The sequence below is a fragment of the Ochotona princeps genome, chromosome 10 (genome assembly GCF_030435755.1).
Source record: "Ochotona princeps isolate mOchPri1 chromosome 10, mOchPri1.hap1, whole genome shotgun sequence".
NCBI classification, from domain to species: Eukaryota; Metazoa; Chordata; class Mammalia; order Lagomorpha; family Ochotonidae; genus Ochotona; species Ochotona princeps.
Window position 1 is genome coordinate 51,038,631 of NC_080841.1, and position 24,857 is coordinate 51,063,487.

Sequence of the window (24,857 nt, forward strand, 5' to 3'; positions counted from 1 at the left end):
GAAGTGCCACGTTTCAAAGTAACTCCGTGCTAATATGTTACAGGACCCAGATCTAAGGCAACGCATATGCTATCCATTTCGTTCAGACTGCGTAGTCTTTCTGTTTTCAATCTGTCTACCAAATCTTGCTTATGACATTTGTTGTTGGTTTGCTGTATCATCTAAATCATCTGATACCAATTAGGAAAAACAAAGCTCACTCTCAAGTTTCAAAAGAAAAATATTTCCATATTATTAATAAAGAGCTCTTTGACATAATTTTGTTCATGGGCCCATACGACATATATAGTAAGTGGATAAGTGAACATGAAACAGAATGTACTATTTTTAATTATGGAAGGAATTCCATTACATTATGCTTAGATAAATAGACTACAAACTGAAGTTCTTCAGGCTATTTACTCAAGTTTCTTACAATATACACACTTCTGAGTATAACCCATTGCGGTAATCAGTTTGTTTCAGGATTCTTCTGCATTCAGCTTAAAAGGTGTTTCTTCCCAAGAAACTGAACTTTTCTGTCAAATGCGCTTGACCGAATAGGAGAATTGGGTTCATAAAATGGGTTCATCGCAAACTTCATGTAGACATCATAGACGTCAGTAAAGAAGTTCTTGATTCCGTCTTCTTGCTTTATATCATGAAGCATAATAAATCTCATATGTCCTGCAGTGACAAAGGCTGACACAAACCAGTTGTTGAACTTGTCCACAGTTTTCAAGTACATGTTGTTGGTCAGCCACATGCTCTCATCTACCAGGTCAAGGGCTGCATGCGCTATGAACTGGTTCAGATGACGGTGATCATCTTTGGGTTCCTCTTTCCCAGCTGGTGAGAACTCCATTTCAAAAACAGGATTATCATGGTGGCCAACAATGACAAAATAGAAGCTTCCAGACATGGTCTCCTATGGACGGCTCCTGTAGCAGGATGTAGACAACGCAAAGGCTCAGCCAGTGTCCACTGCAAGCACAAACCATTATTTTTAAGGAGTTATTTATCTGAAAGGCACTGTGAGAGAGAAGGACAGGGAGAGGGAGGAAGTGGGAGGGAGAGGAAGAAGGGGAAGCAGAAAGGGAGACAGAGTTGGTGAGTCCAGCTCCTTGCCAATGTGTCTGGTAGAGCAGCAGCAAATGGCACAAGTGCTTGGACCACTGCCACCCATATGGGAGACCCAGATGGAGTTCCAGGCTCCCGGCTTCAGCCTGTGTAAGCACTTGTGTATATCTGAAGAATGAACAAGCAGATGGGGTTTCTCTTTCTCTATCACTCTTTCAAATAAATAAAATAAACCAATATACATTTTTTCAGATTCATTTATTTTCTATTGGAAAGGCAGATTTACAGAGAGAAGAAGAAACAGAGAAAGATCTTCCACCAACTGGTTCACTCCCCAAGTGGCCGCAACGGATGGAGCTGAGCCGTTCCGAAGCCAGGAGCCAGGAGATTCTTCTAGGTGCAGGATCCCAGAGTTCTGTGCCATCCTTGACTGCTTTCCCAGGAAACAAGCAGGGATCTGAACAAAAAGTAGAGCAGCTGGGACATGAAACAGTGCCCATATGGGATCCCCAAGGTTGCAAGGTGAGGATTTAGCCACCAGGCTATATCGTGTTGGGCCCAATAAACATTTTTTCTTTTAAATGAAAGCAACCCTTAGAGTTTCTGAGAAAAATGGAATGAAACAACAAATGAAATTATATATCCAGGGCCTGGCGCGGTAGCCCAGCAGCTAAAGTCCTCACCTAGTACACACTGGGATCCCATATAAGCACTGGTTCTAAACCCGGCAGCCTCATACCACATCCAGCTCCCTGTCTGTGGCCTAGAAAAGTAGTTAAGGACAGTCAAAAGCCTTGGGATCCTGCACCTGCATGGGAGACCTGGAAGAAGCTTCTGGCTCCTAGCTTTGAATTGGCTCAGCTCCAGCCATTGCAGCTGCTTGGGGAAGGAACCAGCAGATGAAGATCTCTGTCTCTCCCTCACTCTGTAAATTTGACTTTCCTATAAAAATAAAAGTCCTTAAGAAAAAGTACCATTGTTTTCCTAACTGGTAAAAAAAAAAAGTCAGGATTGTTCCAGAATGATCCACCAATTAGTAGCTCAAAGGTGGCTAGTTCATCACAGGAAGATTCATTCATTCATTCGTTCATTCCAGTTGCTTCTGAAGCACCTGCTACCTGCTGAGCACTACTGCAAACCCTGGAGAAAAAACAGTGAGATAATTAAGTCTGTTCTCTGAGAGCTGGTGGATAACTACATCCGTGAAATGACAACTACCTACAGTGTCTGGGGCCAGGCGGGGTCAAGCACAATGCGGCCAAAGGGATAAAGAGTGAATCAGGGAGAAGATCTCTTTAAAGCACTACACCAGAGCAGAGACCTGAGTGATGGGAAGGAGAAGGCCTAGGAAGGGAAGGCCATGCCAGTTCTTGGGATAAGGAACTTGCTGGGCCCGGCGGTGTGGCCTAGTGGCTAAAGTCCTTCCCTTAAACGCACCAGGATCCCGTATGGGCTCCGGTTCTAATCCCGACAGCCCCGCTTCCCATCCAGCTCCCTCTTTGTGGAAAGCAGTTGAAGACAGACCAATGCTTTGGGACCCTGCACCCACATGAGAGACCCGGAAGAGGATCTGGGCTCCTGGCTTCAGATTGGTGCAGCTCCAGCTGTTGCGGGCACTTGGAGAGTGAATCATCTTTTTTTTTTTTAATTTATTTATTTTTATTACAAAGTCAGATATACAGAGAGGAGGAGACAGAGAAGAAGATATTCTGTCCGATGATTCATTCCCCAAGTGACCACAACGGCCAGTGCTGTGCCGATTCAAAGCCAGGAGCCAGGAACTTCCTCCAGGTCTCCCACATGCGTGCAGGGTCCCAAAGCATTGGGTCGTCCTCAACTACTTTCCCAGGCCACAAGCAGGGAGCTTGATAGGAAGCGGGGCGGCCGGGATTAGAACCAGCACCCATATGGGATCCCAGGGTGTTCAAGGCGAGGACTTTCGCCGCTAGGCCATCTCACCGGCCCAAATAAATCTCTGAAAAAAAAAAAAAAAAAAGGAACTTGGTGTGCTGGATGAACAGTCAGTATTGGGCAAAACAGGAAACCAGGAGGTGGGCTCATGGGCAGGAGAGGCCCCCAGAGGGCTAAGGAGCCACAGTAACGATTGAGGGTCAACCTAAAAGGCAAGGTGAGGCAGCCTTTTGACTTACAATGTGAAAGGCTAATTCTGGCTGTTGTGCAGAAAAAAAGACATCACGGGGGGTCAAGAGTGGAAGGAGAAAGACCAGTGAGGAGTCAGCACTGAACTCCAGGAGGGTCAGCTCACACACAAGAAACGGTACTGGCTTTCTTGTGAAAGGCATGGTGCACGATTTATGTATTAGTGGCTGCAGCACTGATTAGAAACTACACCAGAGTTCAACTGTTACTGGCCCTAAAAACCACGAAGAGAAAGGGGAAAAGGCAAGAGCTCTTACAACCATTTCTTTCCTCTTTCAGGTCCCGTTCCCCACACCTTATTGTGGAGAAATTTTATATGTAAACATCCACAAAACTTTTTTAAAAGCACAAAGTGTAGGGGCCCAGCATTATAGCCTAATGGCTAAATCCTCACCTTGAGCACATCAAGAACACACCCCATGTGGGCGCTGGTTCATATCCCAGCGATCCCATTTCCCATCCAGCTCCCTGCTTGTGGCCTGGGAGGGCAGTCAAGGAAGGCCTAAATCCTTGGGACCCTGCACCTGTGTGGGAGACCTGGAAGAAGCTCCTGGCTCCTGGCTTCGGATTGGCGCAGGACCGGCTGTTGCGGTCACTTGGGGAGTGAATCATCAGACGGAAGATCTTCCTCTCTGTCTCTCTTCCTCTCTGTATATCTGCCTTTCCAATAAAAATAAATCTTAAAAAAATGTATTAACTTCTTTGAAAAGCAGTTACAGAGAGAAAGGTGAAAGACAGGGAGAGAGTTATGTTTCAGTTACGGTTTCCCTCCCCAAACAGCCACAACACTCAGGCCGGGGCCAGGCTAAAATGAAACCAGTAGCCTGGAACTCCATCCAGTTCTCTTGCGGATGCAGCAGCCCAAGCATGTAGGCCATCTTCCGCTACCTTCCCAGGTTCATCAACAGGAAGCCGGATTGGAAATGGATCAGAAGTGAAGTAGCTGGGGCTCTGGAGTTTATATGGTACGACAGCATTGCAGCTATGATCTTAACATGCTGCACCACAGTGCCAGACCTCATAAATTCTTCGCATCTGGGTAAACTAGGATGAATTTATACTGCTTTTCAATGTGATTATGCCTTATTTAAGACCTTTAAAAAGCGTGACATGCAAGTACCTGCTTGTCATCCACTTCAAAAAGAAAACATGACAGGGGCCCAGCGTGGTAGCCAAGTGGCTAAATCCTTGCCTTGCTCATGGTTGCTGGCTTTGGATCAGCTTAGCTCTGGCCATTGAATCCACTGGGGGAGTGAACCAGTGGATACAAGATCTCTCTGTAAGGTTCTGTCTCCCTGTAAATCTTTCCAATAAAAATAGATCTTAAAAAAAAAAAACAGAAAACTGAACTCTCACACTTTCCTGTGCTCAGTCACATGCCTTCCCACGCCATACGAGAAAACTCCTGTCTGAATTTGATGTTATCATTTCTAGGTATATCTTTGTGCATTTACTAAGTACATAATAGAACTCTATACACACAGTAATATTGTGTATTATTTTGAGACTTCATGTAAATTCAATCTTTATATATTCTTTTTTTAATTCATTTTTATTGGAAAAGCAGATTCAGAGAGAATGAAAGACAGAAACATCAATTTCTCATCTGCTGGCTCACTCCCCAAATGGACAGAATGCCAGAGCTGAGCTGATCGGAAACCAGGAGCCAGGAGCTTCTTCCAGGTCTCCCATGCAGGTGCAGGGTCCCAAGGCTTCAGGCCATCCTCCTTTTTCTCAGGCCATAAGCAGAGAACTGGATGTGGGAAGTGTGAGTAGCCGGGACACGAAATGCCACCTATACAGGATCCTGGTACATTTAACCACTGAGACCATCACACCAGGCCCGCAATCTTCATATTTTGTTGCACTACTTACATTTTGTTTAAAATTAATTTTGTGAAAATCATATATACTGATACAAAGTTTGACCCTAGCAGCAGGTATCTGGCACTCCACATCACAGCACAGTACACAGCTTCGAGCCCTGGCTCTGCTTCCAATTCCACCTCTCTGCTAACAGGCACCCAGGAAGTTGCAAGTGATGTCTCAAGGACTTGGCCCTGTCACCCTTAGGGAAGACAGATCCTGATTGTGGCCTGGCTCAGCCCCTGCTGTTGGAGGCTTGTGGGGAGTAAACTAGCAGGTGAAAGATCTCTCCTTAAAAAAAAAAATTTCCAAGGTGACTGCAACAATACACAGTCACCTCAGCAACATACAAGAATGAAAAATGTAAAAACAGTATCTCACTGATTTTTTTAAAGATTGACCTATTCAAAAGGCAGAATTAGGGCCTAGCTAAAGAACTTGCCATGCAGCGGCTGGGATCCCATATGGGCGCCAATTCATATCCCAGCAGCTCCACATCCCATCCAGCTGCCTGCTTGTGGCCTGGGAAAGCAGCAGAGGATGGCCCAAAGCCTTGGGACCCTGCACACCCATGTGGGAGACCTGGAGGAGGTTCCTGGCTTCACATCAGCTCAGCTTCAGCCTTTGCAGCCACTTGGGAAGTGAACCAGCAGATGGAAGATCGTGCTGTTTATCCTCTCACTGTAAAACTGACTTACTAATAAAAATAGATCTCAAAAAAAAAAAAGCAAAACTAAAGATCTTTTACCTGCTGATTCACCCCCAAATGACCACAGTGGTTGAGGCTGAGCCAGGCAGAAGCCAGAAGTCGGGCTTCTCGTAGGTCTCCCACGCGGGTGCAGCGACCCAATGGCTTGGACCACCCTCTGCTGCATTTCCACAGACACCAGCAGGGAGCTGGACTGAAAGTGGAGAAGCCAGGAGAACCAGGGCCCATGTGGGATGCCAGCACCAAAGGTGATGGCTTTATGCCTTACTTAATTCAGCAGGTCTCGTTTTAATTTACATTTCATTTCCCTGCTTCCCAAATCTCAGAACACTGTTGTGATAGTTCCCAATAACTTATTTCTTCCCTATAATCTTCTCATAGGTTTATCTTCAGTTCTCTGACTTGTAATTTTTTCATTTAGAGTTTTTTTTTTTTTAAAGAGATCTTCCATCTCCTGGCTCACTTTCCAAATATCCACACCCACACCAGGTAAAGCTGAGCCAGCCTGAAGTTAGGATCTGGAACTCCATCCTGGTCTCACATGGGTACAGGGTCCAAGCACTTGGGCCATCCTCAACTGCTTTCCCAGGCACATTGACAGGGAGCTGGATGGGAAGCGGAGCAGCCGGGACTGGAACTCGCACTCACATGATATGCTGGTATAACAGGCAGTGGCTCAACTCACTGCCTCCATAAGCAGCATTTGTTTCTGACACTTTGCCATATTCACTTTCTTTCTTGTTTTTTATTTTGAAGATTTATTTTTATTGGAAAGTCAGATATACAGAGAGGAGGAAGAAAGGCAGAAAAAAGATCTTCCATCCAATGATTTACTCCACAAGTGGCATCATGGCCAGAACTGAGCCAATTAGGAGCCCAGAGCCCCTTCTGGGTCTCCCACACAGGTGCAAGGGCCCAAGGCTTTGGGCCTTCTTCAACTGTCCTCCCAGGCCACAAGCAAGGAGCTGGATGGGAATCAGGGCTGCCGGAATACGAACCGGTGCCCATATGCGATCCCAGGGCATGCAAGGTGAGGACTTTAACCACTAGGCTACTGCGCCAAGCCCCATATTCACTTTCTATGTAAACATTATACACTCATACACATTGTTTTTCTCAAGAGCAAAGATATTAAACTAACATAACAAGGGTTCATCAAGTGAGGAAAGATATGTTATTATGTAAGGGGTATAATTCATTGCAGACACATTTATCAATATCTGTACATCAAATAATACAGTATCCACACATATATATAATAAATATATATATGTTAACTTCTACAAGAGAAAATGTGAAACTTGTCCCTGTGTCTGGCTACTTTACTTTTGAATATGTATTTATTTATCTGAAAGGTACCAGTTCAGAGATAAAGGGCAAGACACACAGAGCGAAAAAGATCATCCACCTCCTGGTTCAAGCCCTGCATGGCCAGAATGGCCACTGCAACCCTGTGCTGGGCAAGGTCAAAGCCAGGTACCAGAATGGCCACTGCAACCCTGTGCTGGGCAAGGCCAAAGCCAGGTACCGGAATGGCCACTACAACCCTGTGCTGGGCAAGGCCAAAGCCAGGTACCAGAAATTCTATCTACGCCTCCCGTGTGGGTGGCAGAGGTCTGAGCACTGGAAATCTTCCATATCCTTTCCAGACACACTAGCAGGCAGTTGGACTGAGAAGCAAAACAGCTAGGACTTGAAGGGATGCTAGCATCACAGGCCCACCGTGCTGCAACACTAGCGCTGTGGCTCATTTACTTAGCTCTGTTCTATCCATTTTGTTACAAATGTCAGAAGGATTTCATTCCTTTTCATGGTTGAGTACTATTCCATGAGGGTGTATCATATTCCCTTGATCCAATTATCAGCTGACAGGCATCTAAGTTGATTTCATATCCTGTCATGGTGAAATGGACAGCAATGAACAAGGGAGTACAGTTACTTCTCTCACATGCTGACTGGATCTATTTTTAAGTTTTTAAAATAATCACCATACTGGACTAATGCGTACTAAAGTATATTTGCACCAGTCAGGTATTGGGGTTCCCTTTGCTCCGTATCTTTGGTAGCATGTATTATATTTTGACTTTTGGACAACACCCACTATAGCTGGAACAAGGTGAAACCTCGTCATGGTCTCTCCTTGCACTTCCCTGATGGCCAGCCATACTAGGTATTTTTCATCTACTGACCCTTTGCATCTCTCCTGGCCCCTCACTGTAGCCTGGCCCAGTCTCAAATGCTGTGGCCATTTCGGGGGTGAATCAGAGGACTGAAGACCTCTGTATCTGTCTCTCCTTCTCACGCTACAACTCTGCCTTTCTGTTAAAAAAAAGAAAGAAAGAAAACCATCTACTCAGATCCTCTGTCCATTTCCAACTGGACTGTTTCTTGTTCAACTTTGTTGTTCACCTTCTTAGCTCTCTATCAGAATCAGAGTTTCAAAATACTTTCTCCCATACTGTTGACTGTCTCTTTACTTTGTTTTCCTTTCTAGAGGCTTCTTAGTTTGATTTAACCCTACCCATTTCTCTACTTTTTTTCCCCCAAATCTTCACTTTTTAAAAAGATATACTTATTTAGAAGAGTGCCAGAGAGCAGGAAAGACAGAGACATTTCATCCGCTGGTTTACTCCCCATATGGTCAAAATAGCAGAGCTGGCCCAGAGCAAAGTCAGGAACACTGGTCACGGGCACAGTGACACAGGCCCGAGCACTTGGGCCATCGTGATTTTCCCAGGCCATGAACAGGGACCAGATCACAGAACAACTGGGCTTCAAACTGGCACCCTGATATCGGAGGGTGGCATCCAAAGCCATGGGTTAACCTACTGTGCCACAATGCCAGTGTCTATTGCTTCATTTTAATCCATCAGACACAACAAAAAATGTAAAACATGACATGCAGGGCTGAGAAGAAAGCAGCCATTCTCACACATTGCTGATAGGAAACATAAATTGGCAATACTGTTGGAGGAGTTTAGCACTTTGAATTAAATTTTTTAATTTAAATTTTAAATTTTTAAAGGTATATGCCCCTTTAAGTCAGTTATTCCATCTCCATAACCCATCCTACAGAATATTTCAACATTTGCACAAAGTTCCATGTATAAAGATACCCTCTAAAGCATTGTTCTGGAGTAGTGAAAACAATGGAAATTTTCCACACAAGTTTAAAAAAAAATAGTCAAAGGATTACTAAGAGACCATTCAAATGAACTGTCAATCTATAGGTATTTAAACGAAAAAAAAAATGCCTAAGATACAGGCATAAAGGGCCAAAAGTAAATAACTGAATGTAAATGACAGGGCGGTGCAACCATTCTGGTGGCTGTTTACCAAGTACAGACACTGTATACACAAGTGCAGGTGTATACACAACACAGACCTTATTTTTTATCTGATACCAATATTGCTTTAATGACTGTAAGATATATGTATTCATGTGATAATTTACAACCAAAAAAAAAAAAAAGGTTCAGGACCGGTGTCATGGCACAGCTTGTGTCCTGGCTGCTCCACTTCCCATCCAGCCCTGTGCTGCTGCCCTGGGAAAGCAGCACAAGATGGCCCAAGTGCTTAGGCGAGACCTGGAAGCAGCTCCTGCTCCTGGATTTAGCCCAGCTGTGGCCACTGGGGAGGTCAGCAAGCAATTGGAACATCTGTCTCTAACTCTGCCTTTCAAATAAATTAATCTTTTAAACAAGGGGGGGAAAGTTTAGAAAAGAGAAATAGAGAAACAGTTGTGTTTACCTTAGGAAAACAAAGGGGTTGAGATTTTGATTTCCACTCTGTAAACTGCTATACAAACACTACCAACAAAAAACCACACAATTATGCAACGCTTTTTAAAAGAATTCTTCAATATAAAAAGTAATCCATGGGAAACTACTTATCAAAAGACAAATGAAATGAACCCCTAGCTAAGCCAACCTTGGCAGTTTTTCATTCACAATTAAAAGCAGTAAAAACAAATAAGCGAAACAGGATGACTTAATGGTGTTCTGTCTGGTACTTTTCCAGCTCTCCTCTCTTTCCAAGAAGCTTCCTTACAGCCGTATGGAATCTCCCTACCTTAAGCGTCACCTTCCTGGGGCCAGCTAAGCAGCACAGCACCCGACAGCCGCCACTTCCCAGCCAGCTCCCAGGGGAAGATGGCCTCACTGCTCGGGCCCTGTACTCACGTGGGAGACCCGGAAGAAGCTCCTGCCTGCAGCCTGGCCCAGCCACAGCCGTCATTTAGGGAACGAACCAGTGGATGAAAGACGTGTTTCTCTTCCCTCGCACGTTAATAAATATTTTTTTTTTAAATCCTCTTCATAACCAATAGTGCAAAAATTTCAGCAGAGAACTGTGAACTGGCTGAATATCACTGATGGAGTTAGCTTTTCAAAACATTCCCTAGTATTAGAATTAACCTAATTTACAAGGTACTCATATCTTTAAAAAAAAAAAAAAGCCCTATCAAATACACAGAAATGCAAGTCATCCTACATGTCACTAGGACTGTGTATTTTTACTGTGGCTGGAGAAAAGTATTCTGTGTGACACTGAAAAAGCAAAGGGTAAAAATGGGATCCCCTCCTCTCTGCCGCTTCAAGAAAACATGAAAATTCAACAAGAAAGCGCTCCCTTTGCAGCTAACGCTCTAGCGCCCTCGCTGCGTGCCATACTGCAGTGTCATCATTACCAGCGGCGGGACTGCGCACCGTGACGAGCCCACCAAAAGCTCCAGGGAACGATCGAGGGTTTACGGAGGGCGGAGGCACCGGGACGGGAGGGCAGCGAGGGGCCGCGGCCGCACCTCACACGGGCAGGCGCCGCGGGCTCGCGGTCCCAACCGTGGCCGCCCAGAGGGCAGCGCGTTCCGCCGCAGCCACCCGAATCCCAAATGGCGCGTGGCGGGTGTTTGGCTTTCTTTTCCCTCCTCCTCCTCGGCCTGCTCTCCCCCACAGCGTCCTGACGCAGATCTACGAGCGAGCTGCTCCCTCCATTTTGCCCTTAGTCTCCTTTAGCTGAACGGAACGTTACTGTACAGCCACGAAAATGAGAGACAGGGCGGGCGCCAAAGGCCCACTTGGGATAGCCGCTGTGGGCTACACGCGACGGCTGGGTGGAGCTGCCGGTGGCTCGGGCGCTCCTCCTGGGGCCCGCGGGCGTCGCCTTTCCAGGCCAGGGGCCCTGACTGGGGTGCCCTGAGCCCGGGCCACCCTCTGCGCGGGGCCCGCCCCGCAAGACAAAGCCGCCGCGGCGGCGCGCGCACCCCCCTCCGCGCTGCGGCGCGCGCCCGGAGCCCGAGCGCGTGAGCGAGCGCGCGGGCGACGGTTAAAAATGGCGGTTGGGGCTGAAGGGACTGGGACGGGAAGAGCAGCCGTGTGCCCGAGCCTGGGCTCGCTGCACCCCGCCCCCGCTGGGGCTGCGGCAGCCGGGATGATATCTGGAGCACACCTCCTCCCACGCTCCGGGCGCAGCTCGCGAGTTGCAGGACTGGAGGAGAAACAAGGTGACCCGCTCGACCGAACAAAGGAGATGGCAGCCGACGCAGCAGCACGCTCACTGCAAAGCGCTAGGAGCGTTCCCTAAGATGGCGGCCGGCGAGCGGGGCGGGCGCGGGGCGGGGCGGCCGCAGGCCCGGCTTCCGCCCGGGCGGCCCTCGGCGGCGGGGCGGTGCGGCGGACCCCAGCGCGTGCTCCATGGACTCCGTGTCGGAGCCCGGCGAGCCCGGCAAGGGGAAGGTAACCCGGGGCGGGGGCGCGAGGCGCGGGCGGGCGGATGCGGGGGACCCGGACTGAAGTAGCTAACCCCAACCCCAGCCCCGCCGACATTTTGATCTGGACTGTCAAGACAAAATGGAGAGGTGGGGAGCCGCACGTGTTACTGCGGGTCATTAGGAAACAGTATGGAGGCATGTGACGTGATGAGAAAATTGTGTTGACAAGGACACTGCTAGTTAAGGTGAATGACAGGAATTCGGAGAATAACCGATGCCTGTCATTAACTCTGTATTCCTCACGGCATTTCGCGTGGAGAGATGCAGTGAATATGCCTTGGGTGTTTGAAGAATTCATTACCTCCGTAGGAAAAGGCCGAGGTATTGGATGATTTATTTGAAAGGCACAGAACTCTGGCATGCACTTTTTTTTTTTAATGTTTATATAGCTGATTAGAGTGGGAAGGGTCAAGGGTTAGAGGAAAGTGGATGAGACCATTGTTTCCACATCATATCTGGAGCTTCGAAGGGGGCAGAGGGAAGAAGCCCCACCCAGGGGGCCACCCGTCCCAGGGTCCCTGATGTGGGGCATGCTCTGAGGGGTCTTGCTCAAGTTGTTTTGATAGTTCAGTGGTTCTAAATTGCGGTCGATCTCAGGATAAAACCCCTCATTTGTGGTATAGTAAACCTAAGCCAGGCTCTGGCCTCCCTGAAGAGCTGCTGTGACTACCCAAAGGTGTCCTCTCTCTTCAGCCCTGGTATATTGTATATGGGGTTATCATTCCAGCATTTATCATATTAGGAAGGTCAAAGTGATGAATCTGTCTTTAGCCTCCCAAGAGCAGGAAACCCAGTTTTTATTCTCAGGACGAATAACAGGTCTAAAAAGATAATGCAGGGTGAAAATCAGATTAATTAGCAAGGCAGAATCACGGAGACAGAGATCGTCCATGCTTCTGCTCACTCCTCAGATGACCGCAACAGCTGGGGCTGGCCTGGTCACCCATAGGGGTGAGCCATCTTCCACTGCCTTCCTAGGCACCTCCAGGGAGCAGGATGCAATGCACAGCAGCCACCTGGGGAGGGGGCACAGATTTTAAATAACATACTGACTTCCAGGCTGCCGCTGCTTGGCCATCTTTTTAAATCATTCTGCACACAGTGTGGAAATCTTCATTTCCTACTCTTGCTTGCTTTTCTGACATTTCTCTCCAAAATTGGCCAACACATCAGTTATCACGGTTAGTATGAATAAATATCAGGTAAGCTGTTTGCAACCTTGTTCAATTCACACGCTATGGGGTGGCTCTTCTGGTTTCATTCTGAGATACTGACCAAGCTGCAATCTACTGTGTCCCCAAAAAAAGCACCTTGCTGAAATCTTGTTTCAGGGGGTAACCTACAAACAGTCCTAGATCCATTTCTGTGATGAACACGGGCAGCTCACGTGCATTCACTTGTCTGTTGCACATCTTTTTTTTTTTTTTTTAAGATTTATTTGTTTTTATTACAAAGTCATAGAGACAGAGAGGAAGATCCTCCATCCGATGATTCACTCCCCAAGTGAGCTGCAACGGCCGGAACTGCACCAATCCGAAGCCGGGAACTTGGAACCTGGAACCTGGAACCTGGAGGGTCTCCCACACGGGTGCAGGGTCCCAAATCTTTGGGCCATCCTCAACTGCTTTCCCAGGCCACAAGCAGGGAGCTGGGTGGGATGTGGAGCTGCCAGGATTAGAACCGGCACCCATATGGGATCCCGGTGCATTCAAGACTAGGACTTTAGCCGCTGGGCCCTGTTGCACATCTTTAATGGCTGTTAAAGGGGTCACAAGGGTCATTTGAGCCCAGTTGTTACCACTGACCCTATCAAATGCACCTGTGAAATAGCATAAGCTATGGCTGAATAGCATCCCAGGATAATGTCAACAAAGGAAGCCATTAATTCTTTAAAAACTATTTGAAGGACCAGCGCAATAGCCTAGTGGCTAAAATCCTTGCTTTGCAAGCGCTGAATCTTCTACAGGCACAAGTTCACGTCCCAGTTGCTACACATCCCTTCTCCTTCCCTCTGTAAATCTGACTTTCCAATAAAATAAATTTTTGAAGAAACCATCTTCACCTATTGGTTTGGTTCACTTGCCAGACGCCATTAACATCCAGGGCTGGGCCACCTCAGCTTCCTCAGCCGGTAGCTGGCAAGGAAGCAGGGCGTCAAGACTCCAGCCACTGATCTGATGCAGCTGCCAGCTATGCGAGCAGAAGTTTAACTTGCTGTGACACATTAGTCCCAGCAATTGTTTTTTAAAACTTTTTTATTGGAAACTTAGATTTACATGCAAACCTGTCATACAATTACAGCCAACAAATCTGAAATAAGAGTTGGCAAGATAGTCTATCTTGATAGAACACCACCTTTCCTGTGGCCACTTTATTTTTCAAACTGTCAAGAAATGTGACACTTGATAACATTCAGGTGAACTGGGCCCAGTGTGGTAGTCTAATGGCTGAAGTCCTCGCCTTGTTTGCACCAGGATCCCATATGGATACCGGTTCGTATCCTGGCTTCTCCACTCCCTGCTTGTGGTCTGGGAAAGCAGTAGAGGACCACCCAAAGCCTTCCATATATGCATCTATCTAGCCCTGATGGCATGGAGCTAGTTTCACTGAATCATTTATCTAGCCAGCTAGCCACAGACCCAAAAGGCAACATGTGTTATGCAATAAACATCTAAGCTTACAAGTAAGGAATGGTCAGTGTGTTCAGCAAGATGGGAAGGGTGTGATACAAAGGGTGTGTCTTGGATTAGGCAGAGCTTTCATAGCTAGAAGTGGTAAAGCAGTACACACTGTACTGGAGCTGAGACCCAAGGCAGGCACTATTGACAGTAGTAGCAGTGAAGCAAGTGAGAAGTGGTTTGGATATTGTGGTGAGCCCTTCCAGCCTGCCAATAAACTGGATATGTATTTGAATCAAGGATGACTTGGGGTTTTTAGCATGAAAATTGGTTGCATAGAGGTGCAAGTTTGGAGGTGAAAATTCTGTTTTGAAAATGGAATTTTGAAAGACTTTTATTGCAAAGTCAGATATAGAGAGGAGATACAGAAGATCTTCTGATGATTCACTTCTCATGCAACTACAATGGCCAGAGCTGAGCTGACCCAAAGCCAGGAGCCTCTTCTGGGTCTCCAACACAGGTGCAGGGTCGCAACGTGTAGGGCCATCCTCAACTACTTTCCCAGGCCACAAGCAGAGCTGAATAGAAAGTGGGCCCCTGAGATTAGAACTAGCGCCCATATGGGATCCTGGACCTTTCAAGGTGAGGACTTTACCACATTGGACCCTATATTTTTAAAATGTATTTTAGACACACAAGACACGTCAACAAGCAGATAAATGAAACAAGCATCTTATGGTTTGACTTCTAAATGTGAAGTTATCCTCCAAGTGGCATTTAGCTGAAAACTAGTAAGACAGGATGGGAAGTGCAGCATGTCAACACTGAGGTCTGCAGTTAGCCACACTGCCAGACCACACTAGGAGATGCTGTATGGGAAGCCAAACAAATGTGCCACGTAGGCAGACAAGTCAAACATGGATTTTCCAAATGAAACCTTGACAGTGGTGTTTGCCTCATCTAAATGGGTTCACACCTCAAAAGGGAGAATGGGCAGTTTAGATAGGGAGACAATTGTTTTCCACATAAATGGCGTTTTAATGAAAAGTTGTAGGCCCAGCACACTAGCCTAATGGCTAAAAAGTCTTGCATCTGCCAGGATCCCCTGTGGGCACAAGCACATGTCCCAGCTGCTCAACTTCCCACCAAGCTCCCTGCAACCCTGCACCCACATGGGAGACCTGAAAGAAGCTTCGAATCGGCTCAGTTCCAGCCATTGCAGCTGCTTGGGGAGTGAATCATCAGACGGAAGTCCTTCCTCTCTGACTTTCCAATAAAAATAAATCCGAAGAGTAGGCAAGAGAAGGAAGAAGTGTTACTTGGACCAGGCCAAAAGTCACCTGCCTAGAGCTCTAAAGGATCTTCCATAGAGATAGCAAGAGCCCAGGAGGTAATGACTTGTCTAAGCTGGCAGTTTTGTTCACTATTCCCTATAACCAGGTTAATTCTCAATACATTGCAGGGATCTCTTAGCATTACTCCCCAGATATGACCTTGCAAAATGCTCAAGCCTTGGTTGTCGTACTTGACCAGAATATTGGCTTGTTGCAGTGGAAATGACACTTTGGGGATCACACCAACTTGCATCTCCTTTCTTAGCATCACTAAGGGCTTGTATCTGTCAATGTTAGGGGAGGTAGTTAAATTATAAAGGATGTAAAGGGCCTGGCATTGGTAATGCCTGCTTAATGACTATACTAGATAGCTGGTCATAGACTGACAGCTGCTGTGTGGACATTAGGTGTGTGCTAGGGCGGGGCAAAAGAAAAACCACAGATCCAAGAGTATGTTTTGCTTTATTCCGATGAAAGTCACATTTTCTTTTTCAGCAGATACTTGAACCATAAAAGCAAACATAAGGTGACCCAAGTTGCATTTTTCTGTCCTGTTTCATTTCCCCATGTAATTTACATGAACTTATGCTATAGATGCTCCTGGAGCTAAATGCTGTACCCACTGAAATCAGCATGTTTGTAAGCTTTAAGACTTTACACTGAAGTGAAACTGGAGTGTTGCCTGTTAGCTTTTCAGTGTCTGACCTGCCCTCCCAAAAGCCCCGGCATACAGTTTGAAGAACACACATCCTGGGTAAACTGTAAATCCAGTGAAGGCACATGAAGGAACTTGACCATCTAGTCCAAACCCCTTGTTTTACAAATAGAGGCCACAAGAATAAAAATAACCAAGGGAAAGAACAAAACCAGCTTTCTGGATTCCACTGCTTTATTCACACCTGACAGTGGTAGTCAACTGCAGCCTCATTTTAGCAAGAATAATACTGCCCATGTTAATCGCAACAGGAAATATTTATTGTTAAAGCCATTATGTTCAATTAACACAAAAAATAAAAGCATTTAGCAGTACTAGTCAATGTTGCAAGCAAGCATGATCCCAAAGTGCTTTTACTCATGTTTTCCAAGTTAGTGTCATTATTTTAGGGAATTAGGATTATTTTTTATTTGCAGCAAAAGTCAAGTTCAGTTTTAAATCAGTTGATCAGACTAACCTAACAGTTCCCTATCTGCTTCATGCTTTCTGATGAGATGTCCAAGGTTTCAAATTCAAATTTTATGCCAAAGCAGAATAGAGGACACTGTAAGCTGAATCAAAGTTGTCACATGGCAAATACTATAGTCTAAATCTCTTAAGTATGAGAGAGAAATGGTATTTGGATTGTTTTTTGATGGGTTGCCCCAAAGTAAAATAAAATGTCCTCATTCAATCTAAATTCTTCTGTTGTATTCTAGACCTTTAAACTCCTAGGAATTTTAGATGTCGAAAACACTCCCTGTGCACGGGACTCCATATTGTACGGTTCACTGGGATCTGCTGTAAGTGGCCTGGGACACTTCTTGTTTACTAGTGAGTACCTGCTTACGTACACAAACGTTTTTACATGCATAAGTGTTTCCCTTAGATGGGATAGTATTATTCTAGTGGTTATGCTTATTTAACAGGTAGAATCAGAAGATCCTGTGATGTTGGAGTAGGAGGATTCATCTTGGTGACTTTAGGATGCTGGTACGTTATAAGTAGTGGAGAAAACCTGTATTCCCCCATTCAGAACCATTTCCCACCACGGGGGTCCGATCCTCAAGGAAGTACCTTGACTTTATATAAGGATTTGTTCATGCAAATCTGTTCTAGGAAGCAGTGACTGGAATGCTGTTGCCTCATTACAAGCACATATGCATATTTCATCACTTGACAGATGGAACACATGATAGGCTTCCATTAGTAAAAACTCACAGAATGTGTATTTCAATTAGGAAGGCTTCAATTGTTCATTCTTATCACATCTTAAAAAACTACTTTAAAACTGTTCAACTACTGAAAATTATAGAACATGAACTTATGAATTTATGAAACTACCATGAATCAAGAAACTAAGGTGATGTTTTCATTTTATCTTTTTACACCAGTAAAAAAGATCACTTTTCACACTTATTACTGAAGATACTCCAAATCAGACCTTGTAAGCCAGTCTTGGAGTGTGAGATTACAAAGAGCAATAGTTGATTGCTCCAAAAACTTTATATTAACAATTTATTCATATTCTTCTTACCAGGTTCCACTGTAGGTACAATTATGCAAAGCAAAGAATCCAGGAGAGAATTGCCAGAGAAGGAATTAAAAATAAGATTTTATATGAAAGTACTCACCTTGATCCTCAAAGAAAACAAACCCAACAGAAAAGCAGCAATGGAGAAACCTTAAGCACAGAAAACCAAAACGCAGCTCCCTGAAGACGTGGTGTCAGCCACAAGAGACGCCTTATGTGCAAGAATGCTTTAAACAAGTAAATAAAATGGTGTAGTTGTCTTATGTGTATTTACTTGCATAAAACCTTCCAATTTATTCTGGTTCCATATAGTAGTCAATTTAATGAATTTTCTAGAAACAGTTATCTCCTACTTGGACTTATAACCTTGCCTTAGAAACAACTATCTTATTACTTCCAGAAAGTGAAAAATATGCAGCATTTATAATTTTAAAACATGATCTGCTTAAAAATATGTACAGAGGCTGCTGCATACTAGAGAATATAGAATCATACAAAAATAACTATTCAGATGCCATGAAAAACATTAAGAAAGAAAAAGCACCCAGGTCCCAACACCACAGCTCAGTGGCTCTATCTTTGCCTTCCATATGCTGGGATTCTATTTGGGCTCCAGTTCATGTCCCAGATACTCCACACTTCCCATCCAGCTGCCTGCCTGTGGCTGGTAAAGTAGTAGGTGCGCCACAGCCTTAAGACCCTGCATCCGCATGCAAGCCTGGAAGAAGCCCTGGCTGCTGGCCTCGAATCGGCTCAGCTCCAGAACCAGCAGGTGGAAGATCCAGCTCCCTTCTGTGCAAATGTGCTTTTCCAACAAATCTTTATATTAAAGATACCAACAGCACGAAATTAAATCTCATATTGATTCATTCAGGTGTATTCCTTTCTAAGGAAATTGGGTCATTTTTGGCTCTAACTTCAAGATTACTTATTTTAAATGCTAAAGAAATAAGAATGAAAGATGGGCCTGACGCTGTGGCCTAGTGGCTAAATGGCTAAAGTCTTCACTTTGCAAGGGCCAGGATACCATATGGGTGCTGGTTCTCATCCCAGAAGCCCCCACTTCCCTCCTGGAATATCTGACTTTCCAATAAAAAAAACTAATCTTAAGAAAAAAGATAGCAATGGACAAGATTATGGCCAATATTGGTTCTATTACTCAGATGCTCAAAACAAGTGAGAGAACAGCAAGGAAGAGTGTCCCAGGATGTCACTGTGTTTTCTTTCTTGTTCCAAAGGCCCAATGAGAACTGTTGCAGCTCCTTCCCTCCCATGTTCACCTGCTTGTGGGCATCACCTTTACTAATGTGCTCTGACAGCCACTATGGAAAGGATGGTTAGGAGAGCACGCCTACTCTCACAGGTCTACATTATGTGCAAGTCATAACCAAGTAGTAAGATTTCCATGTGTTTGTCACCCGTATTTCAAGACAGCATTACACAAATGGGGGAAATTATTGGTGAACACTATCAATACACTCTTGTTTAACAAGCTTTGTAGCCAGCTTCTTTACTAACGACAAAAATGCAACATACAGAATTGGGCAACTCGGTCAACTACCTGAAACTGTCCTAGCTCTCTGACACACAGGATGACCTCTTACCCTGCGCAAGACAAACCTTTCCCAGCTGGAGCAGAACCTTCACACCAATGACAAAGGCATTTCCGTTGCAGAGTGACTCTACAAGCTGGACACCTGTATAAAAACAAAGTTGTGACACACTTATTACTTTTGAAATCCTTTAATGTGTCTAAAATCAGTGATTTGCTTTTCCTTTTGAGACTACTGTCATGAAATATATTTAGATTACGACTAGCCCTGTGTCATGCTTTTGCCCTATACAAAGTCTCCAAATTGGCTTTCCAGTCTGTTACCACCCTGCAATCCAAAACATTTGGTCATTTCTTTTTCTGCAGATTTGTAGCCCCACCATTACTTCTACGCAGAATTTTTCACGCCATGTAGTAATTTATAATCCTAAACTCTGCGCTTCTTTGCTAACTAACCTCCAGAACCAAAATTGCCTGTTTGTAACTGGTTTTCATTGCTCAGAGCCTAAGCTGCTTGTTGGCAATTTGGCATTCCCCGTCTATTATCTGGCCCCAAGTGTTTCCTAATGTTAAGGATTCATGTTCCCTGCTCATTGCTTCTTTTAACCTCAGAGTAACCTACCTTCAACGCCCACTTGGAGCTTCCAAACACATAGCTTCCTTTCATTGTTCCATTAATTCCAAAATTTTCACACTAGGTGATATAGCAGGAGGTACCAGCTAAAGTAGCTGATCAAAATAGAATTGTTGACTGTTAGTAGTTTAAACACCGTGTGGCTCTTCTATCATACCTACTAGTCTCACTGTGCTATACACATTCCCCAGGCCCCCCCCCCCCCCGACTCCTCCCTTGGTTTCCATCTTAGAAAAAGGACCTCACAGGAGTTTAGCTTTCCTCTCAACTTGACTCTTGGAGCTGGGCGAACTGTGACTTCTCTAGAAACAGTATGAGTTGCAAGCAACTCTTCCGTCTACGTACCTCTACTCCATCGCTGGTTTCCCTTTGCTTCGATTACATAATGCGAGGAGGTCTATATAATAAATTCAGGATTCCTGTTTATGCACTTTTCAGCAAAGTGCTAGGGATCAAGTACGGTTTGAATCCTTCTATTCCTAAGACAGAAATCTGTGGCAGGGGTTCAGAGACACCCCTTTAAAAGTCATGTTACATTATATGCTATTCCTTGCGTTAGCAGATCTTATCAAGGAAAGTAGAGAAAGTTAAAACAATTACTGTAATGTTGATGTATGTTTTTGGAAACATCTTAATAGTCCAAGTCATCAAATTGAGTAAATATAGTAATATACCAATATTCCCTACCACCCAACTACTGTTAATTAACACAGCTTATTTTGCACATTAGGTGTTTAAAAGGGAGCTGTTAGGACAAAACAATCTTTATTGTGAGCATATTCTTCAAAGCATTACATTTTAAAGCTTGTAATGTAAGCACTACAGATAAACGTGTTGCAAACATATGAATGCTTATAACCACTGAATTCTCCTTAATCTTCCATTTTCTAGAAAGAGAGGACATTAAGTGTTTTTAAATTAAGTACACTACTATTTGTGTTCAGATACTCAAGATTTCTGTTCATTTTGAAATTTTAGGTCAGTGTAACAGCTGATATGTATTCCAGTACTGGACTGAAAACCTAATATGCCATACTGCTGGGGAAATATTACATTAAAATCATTGATCTATGTATTAATACTGGCTTCTTAGGTAATTTCCAGAAGTGTTTATTCTCACTACATCATGTGAAAACATGCGATTCTTCTAAATTCAAAGGGTTTTTCAAGCAAATGTTCTCAAATAAATATAAGTGGTCATAAAAACAAGTTGCCTATTATCCAGAGAGCCATATATTTAATTGAACAGCTCCATTAGAATAAAAAACAGCCAAATGTTAATCCCATCTAGTTGTTAGTGTATTGGGGAAACTCATTATCCCCAAGCTTATAAATTCTTGAATAATCAGAGCAAAAGGAAATCACATCCTTTCAATTCCTTCTGGCTGCAATTCTTATTTCCTAGCCGATTTTTATCAATTTCACGTATTTCACTTCACGTTCCAAAAGGACCAATTGATTTTCAAATGTTAAGCTAGTGAACCTGTTCACAGTATAAATGCAGGAAGATGAGCCATATGTCTTTGCATTATTGAAGCCTTTACTTACAGTAAATGTGTATGTGCAAAAGAAATCTAGACCAACAGTAAGATCCAGCCTTGAAGGGACTCGGGTTTACTTGCCTATCCTCTCGTAAGCCTACAAAAGGACCACTGGCCAGAATTAAGTATGCAGTGGAAGAACCAGCAAACCTTTCCTGTGACAGTCCAGCTAGATAATCTCTGTTCCCCACTTTTTCACAAAAGTTGTTTCAGGTGACCTGAAAACCTAGTATCAACATAAAATGTACAAGCAGCAATTAATTTGGAGTACCTATTAGAATCACTGGAACACATTTAGTTGGGCCCTTTTACTCTTCCACACAGCACATTTTCATGGACAGACTAAGGAAAAGGAGATGAAATTTCAATCAGCACATTTTTTATTACTTCAAAAAAGTTGGAACCTTTTCTTCTACTTGACCATGACATTGCCATGTTCCTTAGAATAGTTAATTCCTATTGCTACTCAAACGAACCATTAGTGAAAATTTTCAAGTACCTTACTAGATTTTTAATTTCTTATAAGGCAGTAATAGAATAAGGACTAAAGCAAAAACAGGGAAACAATTGCTACCTACACTATTCCAGTTTTATCAGATCCCATTAGCAACCCAACCTGGGACTCCCAACAAAGCTATGGCACAACCAGGCTGGTTGCCCTCATGAGTAACTGCAATTAGCATAGTGCAGTAGTTACAATACTGTAACATAAACGAACTTTCCTCATCAACTATACTTGGAACCCACACTGTCCATTACCTTGCCACTGCAGTTTCACAGGCCTGCAGACTTTAAAAGTGCCTACAGTCTTTATCATTCTTAATAATGTATATAACAGCTCACCTAACCAAAGCAGGGATTTAGATTGCTAGCCTTTCATGTGTTGCCTCCAAGATGTACTGCACACCAACTTTGTGTGCACTAACCTCCAAACTTCAAAGGGCAACAATTCTTCAACCACTAATTTACTCAAGAGGGCAAGGATATGACTATTCTTAAGGCAAAACACATCCTTTTGTAACAACTTCCCACGTTAGCTCCAAGGTGTAGCATTCTGAATTTGATGTTATGCTGGATGATTTTAAATATACATATAACTTATATTTTGAAATGATACTTGGGAGATCGATTTTCAATCTTCTACCCCAACATGCAAGAGTTATAAGCTTTCATCAATGACAGTTCACTCCCCAGTTCAAGGGTTTATTTTCAACATCTTGATCAGTCATGCTATCACAATATTCACTCCATCTTGAGTTAGAGACAACTTTGGTGAGCCTTGTTGCATGGATCACTAGCTGGGGAACATACCATGTTCAGAATGTAATGTGAATGGTTAGGTAGGACAGGCTGTGGCCAAAAAGGAACACTTAAATTCTCCATAGAAATTCTGCCCGTAAAGGCTACTGTAGTTCAACTAAATGTTAGAGAACTCTAACAATGAGACTTGTGATTATTAATAATGCCAAGTTAGGTTCTTAAAGCACTGATTTCAAACACCCCATTTCGTTATTACTACTGTAGGAGTCAATGCAGTTAAGTATTAGAACCTACTACCAGCGTTACTTTCACTACTCCAAAATTTAGCACCGAAACCACTTAAAAATTTTAATGAGAAAAATGGCTTTACATGTTCATTTTTCTAAAGGAACACCTTAGTGAGCATTCTAAAGGGTTGGAAAATGTAACTATTTTCTGCTTCACATTCCATTGTTATGAAGCAACATATATTAAGTTATGTGTAAGGAAATTACGGAGACACTTAAGACATCCATTTTTTCTGATACTGGATAACAAGATCTGGTTCTAAAATGTGAACTTGTGTGTTTAGCTTTTTTTAAAAAAAAATCAAATGCATACCTAGAGATGCACAACTACTATGCCTTTTACAATCAAGATGTCTATGCCCCTATTGTGAGCAATGGAAACCATCAGACACGGTGCATAGATTAAAATACACACATGGTCTGTCAGCAAATAGGTAACTCCCTCATGAAGCAAACACTTTCATAGTTCCTAGAAAAAAATCGTTATTACCAAAAACTGCTTGTGAACTTTTATTATTGCACTACAAGTTATATCCTAGGGTAACGAGATCTGACAGTGACCGCTCATTTCTGTCTTGACTAATTTGTGCAAACCCGGCTGTAATTAGGATGTTCAGATGTTACATTTTTCTTTTCTGCTTGCTGTTGGAGGGGTGGGTGAACCACAAACCCAATGTATTGACTATTCTGCTAGAACGTGACAATTCCTCAGGGATTATACCTTGTTTTCCCACTTCCCTTGCTATTTTTCCTTATCTGAATTCCTTACACACCATTTCTTTTTCAAGTTTAATAATTAGTTCTAATCTGTAAACTATGTTAAAATTCACATTCAACAGCACTTCCATCCCCTTATCAAATTCTTTAATAGTTCACCCAGTGTAATTTGACCATTATGATGCTGTTGCCAAGAAAGGAGTTCCTCCAAGAAATGCTTAAACTAGATATATCCAAGAAATGAAAATTGAAAAACAAAGTTTGGATTTAACCTGTGTTGAGTCTAGGCAATCAGTAATGTATGCTAAAAGTAGCTCATGCTAGCTGTTGCTAGACCCAAGTTAATCGTCAAAACCTCAAACACTACCTTGTACTGTTACAAATGCCTATGGTTGTGCGTCTGCGTCATTCTTTCCCAGCATAATCTTTACCATGATCTAAAACTCAAGCTTGTAGCAAGAAAATTCCTAAGAATATGAATGCAAGTTAAACTCTGGTTTCCAAATGGCTGTAATAGAAATCTAGGCAAATATTACATGACCTAAACTTACCAGAAGCAACCTGGAAACAAACACTAAGCTGAAGTCAAATTTTAGTTCTACAGTTTGACTCCTGAGTCCTCACTTTCTCATCAGTGAGGGTCCTTTACAGGATTAAGTGTTCTGTGCAAACCCAATAAAATTACAGTTGGGGATCTAATGCTGTCACGTAGCTAAAGTTAAGTTAGCAGTGTTGTGTAGTAGTGAAATCAATGGCTTGTATGGTAGCTTCTAAAAGCATCTGTTCCCAGAGTTTCATGTATTATATATTTCTGTACATAATCAGTTGAGGACAGCCATGAGCATATTGTAAAGATGATAAACTTGAGTGTTAACTTCTCCCAGCCAGTACCTTTTCCCCTCATTAAGTGTTAAAGAGACATCTGGGGTGAGGGGAAAGAAATAACTTTACTCATAATTGCAAATTGTTCATGATCATACATTTAAGTTTTTTTAAAAAAACCTAAATGTTGTAATGTTCTCAGTACAAACTAAAAGCTGTCCAGAAAGCACACACTTAATTTCTCCACTTGGGAGATGTATAAAGGGATTTTGAACCTTGATGGCGAGAATCCCAAAACAAGAG

The 24,857-nt window shown here is 43.6% G+C and overlaps 2 protein-coding genes across 6 annotated transcripts; one reads left to right on the forward strand and one right to left on the reverse strand.

Annotated features, from left to right (window-relative positions):
* Positions 1 to 380: 380 nt before the first annotated feature.
* On the reverse strand, positions 381 to 11,355 carry LOC101524684 (trafficking protein particle complex subunit 2-like). Of its 5 annotated transcripts, none has more exons than XM_012930577.2 (2): positions 11,240 to 11,355; positions 381 to 920 (listed from the first exon to the last, which is right to left on the reverse strand). In XM_012930577.2, the coding sequence occupies exon 2, from the start codon at positions 899 to 901 to the stop codon at positions 479 to 481; it is 423 nt and encodes a 140-aa protein (XP_012786031.1). In that variant the 5' UTR covers positions 902 to 920; positions 11,240 to 11,355; the 3' UTR covers positions 381 to 478. The 5 variants fall into 5 exon arrangements, with proteins under 5 accessions (XP_012786031.1, XP_058525414.1, XP_012786037.1 ...); XM_058669431.1 differs by lacking the exon at positions 11,240 to 11,355 and adding an exon at positions 10,501 to 10,557; XM_012930583.2 differs by lacking the exon at positions 11,240 to 11,355 and adding an exon at positions 9,976 to 9,998.
* Positions 11,356 to 11,406: 51 nt separating this feature from the next.
* On the forward strand, positions 11,407 to 18,015 carry LOC101524293 (cytochrome c oxidase assembly protein COX20, mitochondrial). Its single transcript, XM_004578851.3, has 4 exons — positions 11,407 to 11,526; positions 16,927 to 17,041; positions 17,137 to 17,200; positions 17,748 to 18,015. The coding sequence occupies exons 1-4, from the start codon at positions 11,485 to 11,487 to the stop codon at positions 17,923 to 17,925; spliced, it is 399 nt and encodes a 132-aa protein (XP_004578908.2). The 5' UTR covers positions 11,407 to 11,484; the 3' UTR covers positions 17,926 to 18,015.
* Positions 18,016 to 24,857: the final 6,842 nt, after the last annotated feature.

What these genes read in the sequence shown, in the direction of transcription:
- LOC101524293 (XM_004578851.3), top strand. Translation starts at nt 11,485, where the DNA reads ATGGACTCCGTGTCGGAGCCCGGCGAGCCCGGCAAGGGGAAG. An exon ending in GCGAGCCCGGCAAGGGGAAG is followed by an intron (nt 11,527 to 16,926) that starts GTAACCCGGGGC and finishes GTTGTATTCTAG; the next exon opens with ACCTTTAAACTCCTAGGAAT. An exon ending in GGGACACTTCTTGTTTACTA is followed by an intron (nt 17,042 to 17,136) that starts GTGAGTACCTGC and finishes CTTATTTAACAG; the next exon opens with GTAGAATCAGAAGATCCTGT.
- LOC101524684 (XM_012930577.2), bottom strand. Translation starts at nt 901, where the DNA reads ATGTCTGGAAGCTTCTATTTTGTCATTGTTGGCCACCATGATAATCCT.